Source organism: Zootoca vivipara, chromosome 8, assembly GCF_965207765.1.
Source record: "Zootoca vivipara chromosome 8, rZooViv2.hap1.1, whole genome shotgun sequence".
NCBI classification, from domain to species: domain Eukaryota; kingdom Metazoa; phylum Chordata; class Lepidosauria; order Squamata; family Lacertidae; genus Zootoca; species Zootoca vivipara.
This window is the reverse complement of record NC_142591.1, coordinates 43,546,359-43,561,760: the sequence shown is the minus strand read 5'-3', so window position 1 is coordinate 43,561,760 and position 15,402 is coordinate 43,546,359. Positions and strand designations below refer to the sequence as shown.

Below are 15,402 nucleotides of genomic sequence, written 5' to 3'. Positions count from 1 at the left end.
TCTCTCCTTTCCCTACCCCTTCCCTGTTACACTAAATCCAGGGAAGCGGGGGGATACTAGGATGCGGCTGCTGTTGCTGCCTGGGTCCTCGTTGCTTTTACGTGCTTCCCTGACCCAGTACTGTACGTGCTAAAAGGTCAAGGAATGGGTCCCCAAAGGCATGTTGGAGTTAAAAGTGGGTCCTGGGTCTGTTGACACTGGCAGCTGGCAGCTTCCCAGGGTTGGGGACATTCCCAGGCCTACCTGAAGATGCCAGGGACCTTCTGTTGAACCAAAGACCTTCTGTGTTGCAAATGTACTGAGCTACAGCCCCAATTTAGCAAGCAGACATTTGCTGCAATTCTGTACGTGTTTACTTGGCACCAAGTTCCCTTGAATCTAGTGGGCAGTGCTTCTAATGTAATGTACAGGATTGCATAAATCCTAGACATTTGTCTAAACTTCAAAAGCCGATTAAACTAATAGTTATCACAATTTCTTGACCCCGCAAATTTCATAATTACACATTGTGTGACCAAGTGTCCAAATCTGGCTATCATTAGGCAATGAGGTAATAGTTACCTGCAAGCTCTGCACCAAGTTGCCTGCTACTCTCAAATGCTGAGGAGCAAGGTGGGTCATTGCTTTAGTTAAAGGAAGATGCAGTTGCCCATCAGGTCAGCTTCTGGACAGAGAATAGGAGATGCACACCACCTTGCATATTTCTTCTGGCAACAAAATGCCACGGACCAGACATGTTTCCCAGTGTGGTAAGACTTGGCTCTCAACATGACAAATATTAAAGCATTTTTACTTTCAATGCTTTTATAAGCCAGGGAAGGATCACCTCCAGAAGAAGCCTGTCATCAGTATTGCGTTGTATAAACAACTGTATCCATTATAACTGGATATGCAGAAGCATACTTGTACAGTACTAAGTTCCCAGAGCAGCTAAATGTCAATGTAATGCTACTTTGTAATATTATAATGAGGAAAAAGTTTCTCATGACCTCAGGATTAGCATTACTCTGGGGGAGGCCTTCGAGATGTGTTTAGAAAAAGGCAACAGTGGATGTACTATTTGTCTTTGACCTCTTTGGACCAGTACTGTCAAGCCTCTTTTCCTTCCTACACACACTTCCCAACATAAATCAACCAATTACTGTATTTGACTAAAAGCCATTACAAATCCAGTTACAAAACCAGCAAATCCAAGAAAACCTGTTAAGATCCAGAAATAAGCAACCATTTACAATAAAACAAATTAATGAATCTACTGCATTGTCTTTTATGTGACTAGCACAAATACTTGTAGTGACTTTTGCGAATAAAGGTGCTATATATGTGACAAGCGGGTTGCAGTCATATAATAGCCAACGTATTTTCACTTCAGGGTTCTGTCTCTGCAGCGGTGCAAACATCTGTTCCAAAAATCTCTTTCTGGGGTTTTGATAGAGCTGAGCTGACAATGGAGTATGTATGTAATGGGGAAGATATTCTAACTTCACCTGCCCCACACATACAGAATCTTAAATGCCTTGGAACTTTCCTGTACAGTATCTTCCATCTAAGACTGATGTGGGCATTGTTTGAAAGCGGAGAGCTGTAAAAGCAGTTCTCAGGGAGACAAAGGTAAGTGTCTGCAAATAATGGCCTCTGGTGTGGTTAGATTTCAGCAAATGGTACCAATGGGAGAATTTTGAGGTATAGATTGAAGTCTTGCTGGTTATACTGCTTATAGATCAAATCCCTGAGCAGTCTTCTAACTCCAGAGAATACAAAAAATGTCCGTTGAGAGGTTTTTTGAGGCTAGCAAGTCTTGTACTAGCTTGGCCCAACCACCCTTCTTCCATTGTTCCTCCAGGCAGTCTAGGACTCTAGGCAAATGGTCCTGACATATCCAGGATCCTTTTATAGCCATCTCCGCCCTAGCTTTTACAGACACTACACCTGTCTCTGTCCACTGCCCAACATTAATCATCAGTACTTCAGGGAAAATGACTTGTTTTTCACAGAATCGGATCAGAGTTGGAAGGGACCATGAAGATCATCTATCTAGTCCAACTCCCTGCAATGCAGGATTTTTTGCCCAACATGAGGCTCAAACTCATGCTCAGTATAAGTGTCTCATGCTCTACTATTTGGCAGACTGTTTCTCATTGAAGACCTTTTGCTTTTGGAGAGGTTTTTTACTTACTGTACAATACCAAAATTTGTGAAAGTGGCTGTAGTAGCTGAATCATTAACAAGACCACCAAACCATTTCCAAACAAATGCTCTTCCAAAATGTGTTGGGGAGGGGGGATTATTGGGTTGTCCTTGTTTTTATTTCTATTATGTATTTTGCATTTTTATATTGTGATTTTATGTTGTCAATCGTCCCAAGACCTGCGGGTATAGGGTGGTACACGATAATAATAAAAAATGTGGGTCATCTGAGAGGTTGGTCAAAGGGTATTTTTTTTAAAAACCAAAGAATTTTCAATAGTTCTTAATACCCAATTTAGTAAAAGCCTATCAAGAACAACATAATAGTTTTAAAAGCATACATTTCACTTCTGCTACATTCACTGGATGGCTGCATTTGATTGTACTTGCCAATGTCTTATTTGAAAATTGAACAGATTTTATATGGACAGTTAAATACCATGTTTACTTTAAATATCTTTTCTATAGACCAGCCTCTCAACATGTTACACTCATTCACGTTTGTGAGAACGATGGATTTTGAACTAGAATTTAATTTTTAAAGTTAGACAAAGACTTGAACAAACAAAAAACAAAAAAACACCCTACATGAACACAGGGACAAGATCAGATTTGTTTATTATCCCACTTATTTTTGCATGGAATGAGCATTTCTATAGGCCACTCATGAGAGCTTCACACAGCAACAGTCTCTCATTACAACATAATGAAGGGATCTAAAAGAAGAAATCTGAAAACAAAAGGTGACCATTCTAAAATTTTACCACCCTACTAAGTCCATTAATCTAATAAATCTGTCAGTGAATGAACTGGTTTTTTTTAATACTGACCTTAGTGAAATGATACAATTTAGTTACACTTAGGTACACCCCAAGAATGAAATCAACAATACATGAATAGAGGCAGGTCTCTCCTCAACTTCCATATAAACTCTTGTAGACATGTTCAATGTTATAGGACTCTAGATTTCTTACACATATGCATCACCAAGGATTTGTGTTCTATTGGGTTTTTTGTTTATGTGGTCATATCAACTGCATCAAATTGTATTACATGGGAGGCTATGTTACATACACATGCGGAGACAAAATGTTTTCTGAATCACACCTAAAGAATCTATTGTACAAAGATGTAAATTTACCATCATCTCAAGTTTATGCATTTAGGATACAACTGTACAGAAGCTTCTTCTGCTGTGCATCCTTACTAATTTTGTGTAATTTAGACTTTATATTTTTTTTTCAAAGCTACCTCCATGTGAGAATCATATTAAGGTGCCTTCCGTTCAAGTATTGTTCAAGAAACAAAGACCAAAGATTTTTGCTATTGATAATCCAGTAGCAAGTTTCTTCTTTCAGCATTTAACATAATGGCCTGCATATTTAAGAATCAAATTACAGGAAAAGTTTTTTTATTACTGTGTAAAAATCATATAAAATGTTTTAGGCTGTTCTTAGTGATTAATATAAATTTTATCGAATATTAATTTTTTTGTAAAAATAGTAAACTTTTGATATGAAATCAATGTTGAATATAGTTATGAAACATAATGCAAGCCTCCCTTTAACCATACACTATTAAAATTAAAGTTTGTGCATAAACCATAAACACAAAAAGTTTTAAACTTTTCCTTCCATCAGGTATACCAGTATGTAAAAGTGGAAGGGGAAGGAAAGAGTATCAATCACTCTTTCCCATTTTTATGTAGTACTTCAGTTTAGTCTGAAATTGTGACATTAAATAAATTAAATATTTTATCACACCATATTCTTAACTCAGCTACACTCACCTGAAAAATTATTTTGTCAGATTGAAAAGGAAAATTACTTTCCATTGTCACAGAGCCATGTTATTGACTGTCCCAGTGACCTAACTTGTGGGCTTTTCTGGAAAAACAACACCAAAGCACCAATGCACGTTCCCTGAAGTTTCATTTATGGCATTCTGAGTTGACCATAACTTTTGTTGCTTTTGGCAGCATTTAATCACTGCACTTAATGTAAGATGCAAAAAAGATGTTTCAGTTCAACTCAAAGTGCTATTCATTGCAAGATGTTGGTGGACTCCCATAATCACTCGGATATAGAGACCCCTTTTTCCCATGATTTTGAACATGATCTTCACTCATCTTCTCCAAAGCTTCAATCTATAAAACAGAAAGACACATAGTAGTCAGAAACAGTCTATACTTAAATTTACTGCAATTCTGCTTGGCATGATACCAATTTGCTGAACTTGTACTGCCTTTGTCTTCATCTTTTATTGTTGTCAAATTACTGATCAAGTCATGTTTAAACAATTGTGAGTTCATGCAGCATACAAAAAGCCTATTATTGAGCTTTGCCAATTTTATTTTCTTTCTGTTTCACCAGAATTACCATCCTCAACATTTTTTCCCTTGCAGAAGCAAAATAGATGGACACACAATATGCAAGATAGTCTCACCTGGGTAACAAAACATCTTTTGTGCTGGGGGAAATGGACATGGCATAATGGGAAATGCAGACAACAGCACCATCAGCTCAGCCCACGCACAATTATGTTCTAAGAACAGGGAGTTAGTTGGGATTTTCATACATAGTTTTGCATAGTTTTGCAGAAACCAAGGGTTTCACTAAAATGGTATATGAATAAGTTTCATGAATAGTAAGGTAAAGGGACCCCTGACAATTTGGTCCAGTCGTGACCGACTCTGGGGTTGCGGCGCTCATCTCGCATTATTGGCTGAGGAAGCCAACATACAGCTTCCAGGTCATGTGGCCACCATGACAAAGCCGCTTCTGGCGAACCAGAGCAGTGCACGGAAACGCTGTTTACCTTCCCGCTGTAGCGGTATCTATTTATCTACTTGCACTTTGACGTGCTTTCGAACTGCTAGGTTGGCAGGAGCTGGGACCAAGCAACGGGAGCTCACCCCGTCGCGGGGATTCGAACCGCCGACCTTCTGATTGGCTAGCCCTAGGCTCTGTGGTTTAACCCACAGCACCACCTGCGTCCCCGCGTAGTACTCACACATATATTCCTAGGGGGAATGCTTCATATTTAGACAGAAATGCTGGGTCACACAAGGACAAGCGGCATGTCCAAATATATGAATAACAATGCAAAAAAAATTGGACTCAACTCTGCCTTCATGCTGGCCGCATGACATGGAAGCTGTATGCCGGCTCCCTCGGCCAATAATGTGAGACGAGCGCTGCAACTCCAGAGTCAGTCACGACTGGACCTAATGGTCAGGGGTCCCTTTACCTTTACCTGCCTTCATAATGCAGATATCTCTGCATATTCTAAGAGCTTCTCTGAGTGCAGCCTAGTAAATAAGATCATATTTATACTCCCACACACACTCCAAAGGCGGGGAGAACTTACCTCAGCTAAGAAGTCCACTTCATTGTCAGCTGCTAAGTTTAAACCTGAGACAGCATTGAAGAGCTCTCTTTCACCGAGTGTTTCAGATACACCATTCTTCTGGAAGAACTTTCATTAAAAGCAAAGATAAGTTTAACCATTGAATTCATAGATGCATTTCTTTCCCCACCCCTTCTTTCCCACTTTCTTTAGTCTAGCAGTTGTCTGAGGTAGCTATTATTTGTGGACATTTGGACTTGCAATAAGATTTTCCTAAGCTTTCTATCCTGCATTTCTCCCACAACTACAAGCAGGTTTTATAAGCCTGTGTTGTCTTATTTTCGAAGGGGAGTGGACTCTCCAGATCAAGGGCAGGGCCTTGAATAAAGTCTTTTGATAACCTATTAAAAAGACAGCTGGATTATTATTATTATTTGTATTACAAGCAACTAAGGGACTGAAAACCAATTACAATTTAAGATGCTGTTCTCAACTTTTCCTTGAATGTCTCTAAATATAATTCTCTCTCTTCCCCATTAAAATTAAACTTACATTTTCAGAATGAAGTGATATTTTGAGAAAACTTCCATATACATGTTAAGATATCAAATCATGCAATTCTACAGATACAAATACAAAATAACAAGATTATCAGACGCTGTACCTGTGAAACATTCCTGCAATCTCTAAACAAGAACTGAAGTCCATGTGGGTGAGTGGGCTCCACAGACTGACTGACATCAATTAACCAGACCTATAATATAAATAAGATGAGTATTTCAGATATTTGCACATGGGACCATCTCTAGTTATTTTTCTCCATGCAAAATCTGCTTACCTTTCCCCCTTGCCACAGCATGTTGTATTCACTTAGGTCAGCATGAACTAAACTGCACTCTTTATACAATTGTTGCATCATCTAGAAACAAGCAGCAATTTATTAAAGGGAATGCTCTCCATGCCACTAAATTATTATTCAATATTACCACTGAAGACTGATTAAAAATTAACACTATATGCATGAATACATGCATGCTGGATACAGAAATCAACCATATAAAAGAACATTGCTTATTTTTCAGAAACAAAATATTACCAAATTAAATTACAGATAATATTTGGCATGCTCACTCTAGTTAGCTTATCTGAACTGTGCAGAATTGAAACTGCATATGACTGATAGGCATGTTTTTTTTAAATGCCCTAATCCCTCTTGCTTCTACTAAAAGTACTTAGCCATGACTTTTATAGTACACTTACTACACTAAGGCAGGCTGTCAATCTCAGGCGTATTAAATATAATCCAAGTATTGTAGGACTCTAGGAAATACTGTTGTAAAGAGAATTGCTGGTTTCACATAACCAACACTTTCAGTGGTCCTTTATTCGAATTTTTGTTCAAGCTACTTATAGTAATCTTTGACTCCAATACAGTTCTGACTAAAAAAAATACTGTATAATTAAAGTACATAGTAAAACCACATTAACACATCCATTATAAATGAGCCTATTAAAAGAGTATAACAGTTAAAACAACAATCAAAGTATTTCAAGATCAGGGAAATGCTTGTTGAAACAGGTGCATCTTTAAGAGCAGCTGGAATGCCAATACTGATGGGGCCTCCCATGTTCCACAACATTGGTGCCCCTAATGAAAATGCCAGACTCCATATTATTACAAGCCAATAATCAGACCATGGAAAAACTAATGTACTTCATTTGATGATCTTAACAATCTTAGCAGACAGCGGAGGGACCTTACATGCACATTTATATAAATTTAATAAGTAAATAAATATTCATCAATTATCTGTTATTGAAAGGAACTCTTGCCAATAGTTTTGAGACAAGACAATTGTATCGATCTTACATGAAGAACTTGATAGTAAGCCTTCTTCATATCTTCGCTACCGAGTTTTACTTCTTTTAGTTTAGGAGCTGGAACTTGATCCTGGCCAATGAAGGACATAACTAAGACATGCTTTTTAAGGGTAACCACTTCTGGACAAGGAATGCCAGCTGCCTGCATTCTGTGAAGAAGATGAAAAAAGCATTAGAGCATAAGAATTTCCAGCTACTGTAGTCAAAATCTCACCAAAGTGCCTACACTGTCATACCTGTTTTGACTCAATTACAGTTACTGGCTCTTTATAAAAGCATACAACAGGGTTGTGAATCTTCTCAGCTGAGCAGGCAAGATCCTTAGCTCACCCACCTCTGGTGGGTCACTTTGACAGGTGGATGGGGCTGCCCACCTGTCAATCACCTGACACCAGGTCATCCATTTCTCCTTTGCAGTACAGCTTGAATTCAAGCCAATCAGTTAAAGGATATTTTAGCTGATCCAATCGGAGCTTGAAGTCACTGCCAATCAAGCAAACCCTGTTTGATTCCACCTTGTAAGGCTCTTATCAATCCTCTGCACCCATGTCTTTCCCTGCCCCACACCTAACATCATATACAACTTTAGGTGTGGGGCAGGTGGATTGGGGGAAGGTGGCCGTGGGGGCCAAATTAGGCACACTTGTACCAGCCCTAATTAGACTTGTGGGCTGCAGATTCCTCATTACTGCCATATAACATTTTAATAACAGCTTTAAATGTATTAACTAATGGGTTGTACTCAATTATGCTTTATGTTGGATTTTTTATTTTTAACCCTATTGTATAGAGTCATACCTCGGGTTATGTACGCTTCGGGTAGCGCATGCTTCAGGTTACGTACGCGGTGGACCCGGAAACATTTACTTCTGGGTTTGCCACGCACGCATGCGCAGAAGCGTTCTGCGCAGTTTGCCTTTCACACCATTCGGGTTACGTACTTTTCAGGTTACAAACGGCACCCCAGAACGGATCAGGTACATAAACCGAGGTACCACTGTATTTGTATAGCTTTGTATTTTATTGTATATACCACCTGGAAATGTGAGCATGACAGGCACTATATAGTTTTAAATGAATTAAGCTTTAAAGCATAACAGTTACCTGTATAGCAGTATATGGATACAGCAAATAGTAATTGTAAAATTTTTAAAATATTTTCATAAAGGAACATGGTTCAAGACACATAGTCAATGTTGAAGGGAGATTTTACATTGATTCCCAAGTACTTGGTTTTCAACAAAATGCTACTGCTTATTCATACCTACACCTACATTTCTATACCTTTTTAAGTTGTGCATTTCTTTCTCAGCCCACATTCGGATTATCTTTCGTGGATTCAGTTTGCTGAAACGATCTCTGAACCTATAATCATCTTTGATATACTTATCACGATTCTTAAATTCATTCAGAGTTGTTTTAAACACCTTTATGGCACATTCTGAAGGTATGGGGCTGGCATCCTCACCCAAACTTTAAGAGGGGAAAAAAGAAGTTTTAGTTACATGCCTACAAACCAATTTTAAAGAAGCTTCAACCAGTAAAACAGATGAGAAAGTATAAAGCAAAAGACAAGAAGGTATTTGGGAAATTATTTCATTGCATTATATCTCAATATGTCAGCTTTCAAACATTTGACCCATTGAATTTGTGTTAGTTAAATATTCATTTTATAATGACGTATATTTAACATTACTAGATTTAAATAGTAGATTTAAGTTAAGGTTTCATGATAGTCTATAATATGATTACTTTTAAGGAAGGGGGACAAGTGTGATGCTGCATACTTCCACTGCAACAATTTTATAAAATTTAAGCTAACAAACAGTATATTCCAAATACTATGTTGCTCTGCAGTTGCTCCCATTTTTACACAATACACGTATCATAACCATATTTTTAAAAATACCTTCCTCCATATGCATGAAACACCACTGACTCTTTTCCTGTACTTATGCAGCCAGTGATGGTCTCCAGCATTCCAGAATTGACCATCTTATACAAAAGTAAGCGTGTTTTAGGATCTACTGCTTTCTCCTGCACAAGAAGAGCATGGAAGAGAAACTTTTATTATGTTGTATGTTTAATTCAGATGACAAAACATTCCTTTGATTAATCTACAAAAGTGCTATGAACTTTAGCTTGATCAGGTGCTTTAAATTTTAAAACGATCCTCTCTATTTTTTTCTGTATCAATTACTTCAGACTTAACACTCCCATAACATCAAAACAACCTACTCAGCAGGTACAACTCTCAAATCATGTTGTTATGACTCCAGAAAAGTTTTAACTTTTTCAGCATTCAGGTATCAAGTTTATTCTAAATGACATAGCCCTGCTAAACTATGCAATTTTCATTTTGTATGAGCCACCAAAACGTACAGCAGTCGAATGTTCCTTCTTCTCATGGAGCCTGGCGCTTCGACGTTCCTCGGAATATGCATGCTGCTTTAGAGCATTGAAGACATGATTGGACAATTTTAGGTCCATACCAATTCCATCACCAACTTGGAATTCAGGGGCAAACTGTGAAGACAGGTGAAATTCAGTGAATGACATGGAATTTTAACCCCAGATATTCTGTGTGTCTGAAAAAGTTGCTGCTAGGGGAGACCTACACTGCAGCACGCCCATTACTTACTGTAGCTCAGAACAGCAGGTATAACTTTCCCCCATATTATTATAACAACCTAAAGAGAAAACCTATGGGAGAGAGACTCGCTCCAGGCCAGTTTGGGAGCTTTAAGACAGAGCAGAAATTTGAACCCAGATATCTCAAGTTCAAGCTTAGTACTTTATCCACTAAAACACACTGCAGGTGACAGTAATACAGATAAGAAATTTAATTTTTCTTGTCAGAGGCCATGGCAAATACAAACTACAACACACCAATATAGTTATAAAAAAGAATAAAAATATGGGGAAACTATACTATGAACCTCTAGCACAGGGTTGGGCTAAGTGACGCTCATGGTCCCTTCCAACTCTACAATTTTTGATCCTATGAAATCCTTCTATGAAAGTATTTAATCAGAGACATTAGGGGGCATTCCAAGGTAATAGGATACCGTGCTCCCTTCTGGATCTGGATCTCTGACAACACTCTTCAGAAGCTAAGAGATCATGGCCCAGTTTACATACCGTGCTAAACTATGGCTTGTTTAGACAAAGTGTGGCTTGTTTAACCATGGTTTGTTGGCCACCCTGTGCTGGATACCCACCAAGTTACAGAGGCATGAGGTAAGAGCAGCTATAAAACAAATTTAGCTTGGGAGAAACAAGCCATGACTGGTTTGTTCAACATGCTATGAGTTACCTCATAGATGGGCAAACTATGGTTACAACAAACCAGGGCTTAGTGTTATGTGCAAATAGAGCCATATTATTGTTTTTAAACAGGTGCATAGAACAAGTTTAAATACTTGCATAGATACTATCATAACATTTGTATAAAGTACCGGGTTATCATGGGAAGTGAAGCGGAATATATAAAGAGTCAACAGCAATATATGTTTTGCAAGCAGTCATGGAACAACCTTGGAATGTCAATCATAAACTTAGGACAGAACTTACATTTTCCATTCGAGCAGTATTCTTTCTTCCACACACGACCTCATCATGCTTGGTAGTAATATCTTTTCCTTTTCCTATAAAGCCTTTCTTTGGAGTAGTAGTGGGCTTAACTATGAATAATAAAAATATTGCACTCAAAATACACTTCCAAGACTAGTAAATGTATGCAACCTTTTTAGCCACATCCTACAAAGCATTCTAGGGCACAAATTACACTGACACTATCAACATCCTAAACGTTTATGCATTAGCCATTCATGCTGACAATTTCCAGATATCTCCCTTTCAGAAAGTTGCAATAAAATATACTACACAGAATCTTTCTATCTTAAAAAGGATATATAAAAAATTATTTTGCCCAGCAAAATAAAATGCTACTGTGTGTCTGTGTGTGTGTACTGTAGTTATAACATATGGTTCCCTACACTAACTACCCTGATCCTTTCCATTTCTTTCTTTGCAGCTATAGTGAACAAAAAGGTTTTAGTTCTTAGGGAAGCTTGAGAAAATCTGACACTTTCATATCCCAAAAAGGGGGCTCATTTTGTAAAGTTTTTTTGAAATGTGAGTTGCTAATACTTCATATTTAATCAACATAACTAGAAAATGCATGAACAAAGTTATTGGAAGGCTGCAGCTTCCCATTCCTGAATTTGTCTTCCAGACAATCTTTGCACAAGACAAATACACATAACTGCTTTACTCAGTTCCTTCTTCTTCTTCTCCTCCCAAAACTTTATTCCTTCTTTTTCTTCTCCTCCCTATACTCTATTCCAGGCATCCCCAAACTTGGCCCTCTAGATGGTTTTGGGACTACAGCTCCCATCATCCCTAGCTAACAGGACCAGTGGTCAGAGATGATGGGAATTGTAGTCCCAAAACATCTGGAGGGCCGAGTTTGGGGATGCCTGCTCTATTCAAAAATTTTAAAATTCAAGCTACAATTTAGCAGGGGTTTGCCTTTTGCTATTGAAAGCACTCCCATGTGCTCTATTAAACATTATAATATTTAAAAGATAACAGCATATTATGTAATTGACAGCTTGATCTTCATTAAGCAGTTACCAATGACCTCATAAAACACTTTTTCAGGATCCTACGATATGAAAAACTTTGTGTATAAAAATGGTACATTTCATAAGTTTTTAATCCAAATGGTACCTGCTCTATAAGGATCATGACGAGTATCCTGCCAATCGACCTCATCTTCAGAGCTGTCACTGTCTTCAAAAGGATGTACCTTGCGGTAGTTCTCAAAAGATATGGACACTTGAGGGGAAAAAATGTATATGACTTAATAGCTGCTGGCCACCACACAACATCCAAAGATAGAAGGGCTACTGAGAAACAGAAAGATTCACCCTAACAAAGAAATCATGACTCATGATAGTAACCTTTGCTATCTCCATTGAATTTCTTTTCTTCACGTCGAAGCTGTGCATCATACTCTCTATCAAATTCCATTTGCAGCATCTGTGCCAGCATCAAGTCACTGGAAGTATCAATATTCTCCCCACTAATAAATGATCCTTCAACAGCCCTGGATATGAGAGACCAAAAGAGAACACTTAGTGGGACAATTCAGCCCTTGGTATAGTACATTTTTAGCTGCCATATAATATACATTGCAGAGGAGGAAGTTAATTGCTTTGTGTAATTAAAAAGGAAGGAGGTGGCTAAGCAATTTCTTCATTTTAAAGGAGCCTGGCAGGACACTAAATAATTTCCACACAGTATACAACAGGGAGTGTGGTAATTCTACTCCCTTCCTTTTGAATACAGCTCACTTCAAACAAGGAAGCAATTCAGGCACCTTGTGTAAGATGAGTCGTTTCACTAGGCACCAACTTTTTTCCTCTCTCAAACCTGAAGAGAAAGCTATGGCAGCAGAAGGTAGGAAGGGCCGTAACTACCGGTAGCTTTTTTTATCCCAACGAAAAGACTTTGTCAAGCCCCAATACTGACCCAATACTGTAGTTATTGCTACAATAGTTTCCCAAAATCACACTCACCATCTGACTCTATGCACTCAGAAGTTCTACTTAAGTAATATATTATGTAATATATACTTCCACGTACAGGTGTGAAGAATTGCAGCTGTAAAAATAAAATAAATACAGGATCCCACTAACAATCAACTAAGTCTGTAATAAGCATTCATAATGTAAGTATATTCAACTTACGATACCACTTCAGGAAAAGAAGAATTTTCTTCTTCTAACTGTAGCTCTTTAGCTAGCTGTTCACTCATGACATCAGCAAAAGAACATGATATTGTGGTATTTTTAGGAGTTCCCCATGGACACTGCAACAAAAATAGATATCTTTTTGGCTATGGATAAGACAGATAATTTTTCTTTGCATAAAATCCTGATGTCACATTTCTTTGTATAGATACACGGAAATACACTGTGTAAAATGAATCCAGTCTTGTGAAGTCACAGAAGTGAGTCATACTACTTTTTTATTTAAAGATTGCACAATGCCTTTATAAAGTATACATAAAAATATATCAGCATTTAAAATATGAGAGCTGTTTAAATATTTGCCTCTATAATCCGCTCAATTTCTGTTTCAGATCTGAAATTGTCACTTTCTCCACTTAAATAACTAAACATGTCCAGGATAAGATAGTCTCCCCATGTGTTTTTTCATTGATCAGTGCCAACAGTGTACTGCGTGCAGAGCTCAGAAACTGCTCGCGCTAATGAAATTCCCTGTCGCAAAATGCACTTAGAACAATGGGAGTTTCAAATACTGAGTGCCAACTATGAATCATCCTACAAAATACTTACTGATAAAAATCAGAAGGGTTTATATAAAAGTGTCTTATTGGCTGACGAATATGTGTCCACACTGATCAAAGATCCACATGACAGAGAACTAATGCTTTTTACCATGCCAACTTTATTGATAAAGAACCAAAGGTCTAGCTTACAAAGAACTCTTCTCTAATAAATTCATGTTACACAACACTAAGGCTGATCTTGCTCTTTCTGAACTAGATTGCAGCCTATCTGATCCAGCTTACATTAGAGACAGGTCATTGCGAGTTAGGAATTATTAAATTATTAAAAATTTGTAAAACAGCTGTTACATTCTAATTTATGAATGATGGACCAGTTAATGGTCTCTCTCAATGAATACTGTACCAGGTTTCAGAGCACTACTTGGCTCTGAGCCCAGCACCATATCCACCTGTAGCCTCTTATCAGAAGACTGACAAACAGGCAAGCTTATCTGAGCGTACTCAAAATTGCTTAAATAAGTTATTACTGCCAATCATTACAAAGAGTATTATTATTTACTTTTCTCACTCAGCTCTGTCCCAACTACCACCTTTCTGCCACATAGCCTCCGGTGGCTACGAAATGGTGGTTCCCTCACCAGCCCCCAATTCTATCCTCACAGGACCCCTTGGACCCTTTACTCGTCTCTGCCAGCACAAGGTCGGCCTTCTGAATTAGAGCAACCCTGTGGGCAGGCGGTGGAAATGGAAGGAGCCAACGGCGGGGTCACTTCGGCCAATAAAACCCACGCCCCCACCCGCCCCAACCAGCGTGGCGTGAGAGGAGGAAAAGCCAAGGGCTCCTTCCTTCCCTGGAGGCCTGACGCCTCGTTCACACCCGCAGAAGAACGAGGCAGGCAGAACTACACTTCAGGTTCCGCGAGGGGAGGCAGCGTCGTTTTCCTTAACAGTCACCACAACATTCCCTGAGAGGAAACCAAGTGTGCGTGTGTGAGGCGCGGGGGGATTTCATTTTGTTTACTCTCAGGGAATTAAGCGACGAGGCCTCCGCTCTATCAATGGAGGGATCCCCCCCCCGCCGCCCTTCAAATGCCTGAAGCGACGACGACGCCCATCCCGCCACCTCAGGCCTCCTCAGCTGGCTCTCGCTCTGGGGGCGGCTGGATCTAGACCAGGCCTGAAGAAAAACCTCGGGCACTACTGCCGCCGCCCCCCGCCGGCCCTCCCTGCCTCACCTTGCTTTGGGGCCAAGCTGGACTCGCGCTCGCCTCAGGAGCAGGGACGACAGCAGCGATTCCTCCGGGATCCATGTTAGACGTGCAAAGGAACGGAGATGGACGCCGAGAGAAGGAAGAGCAGCAACAGGGTAAGAGGGCGCCTGGCAGAAATAAAACTTCTTCCGGCTTCTTCTCCGCTCGCCTCAACTCCTCCCGCCCCTTCGCCGCCGGCGCTGATTGCCTATTGGTTCGCCGAGTGCACGTCCCGGCAACGTCACTTCCTTTAGAATCTCCCCTGCCCTAAGAGGCTTTTGTGTTGCTGTTGGCGGTCGCTTCGCTTCCTCCCTTGCCGTACTGATAAAACCCTTGAACGTTTCCTTTCATTCGTTTATGGCACTGTTTCCTCACAATGCCGTGAAAATAAACCACTGTTCAAAAAACTAAATT

The 15,402-nt window shown here is 39.3% G+C and overlaps 1 protein-coding gene across 1 annotated transcript; it reads right to left on the bottom strand.

The window, feature by feature from the left end:
* Nucleotides 1-2,788: 2,788 nt before the first annotated feature.
* On the bottom strand, nt 2,789-15,160 carry RIOK3 (RIO kinase 3). The gene is made up of 13 exons (XM_035125438.3): nt 14,974-15,160; nt 13,173-13,294; nt 12,384-12,529; nt 12,151-12,258; nt 10,990-11,099; nt 9,799-9,942; nt 9,326-9,453; nt 8,701-8,889; nt 7,406-7,565; nt 6,374-6,454; nt 6,200-6,289; nt 5,557-5,664; nt 2,789-4,333 (listed from the first exon to the last, which is right to left on the bottom strand). Exons 1-13 carry the CDS (start codon nt 15,046-15,048, stop codon nt 4,226-4,228), a joined length of 1,569 nt encoding a protein of 522 aa, XP_034981329.1. The 5' UTR covers nt 15,049-15,160; the 3' UTR covers nt 2,789-4,225.
* Between the last annotated feature and the right edge of the window lie 242 nt (nt 15,161-15,402).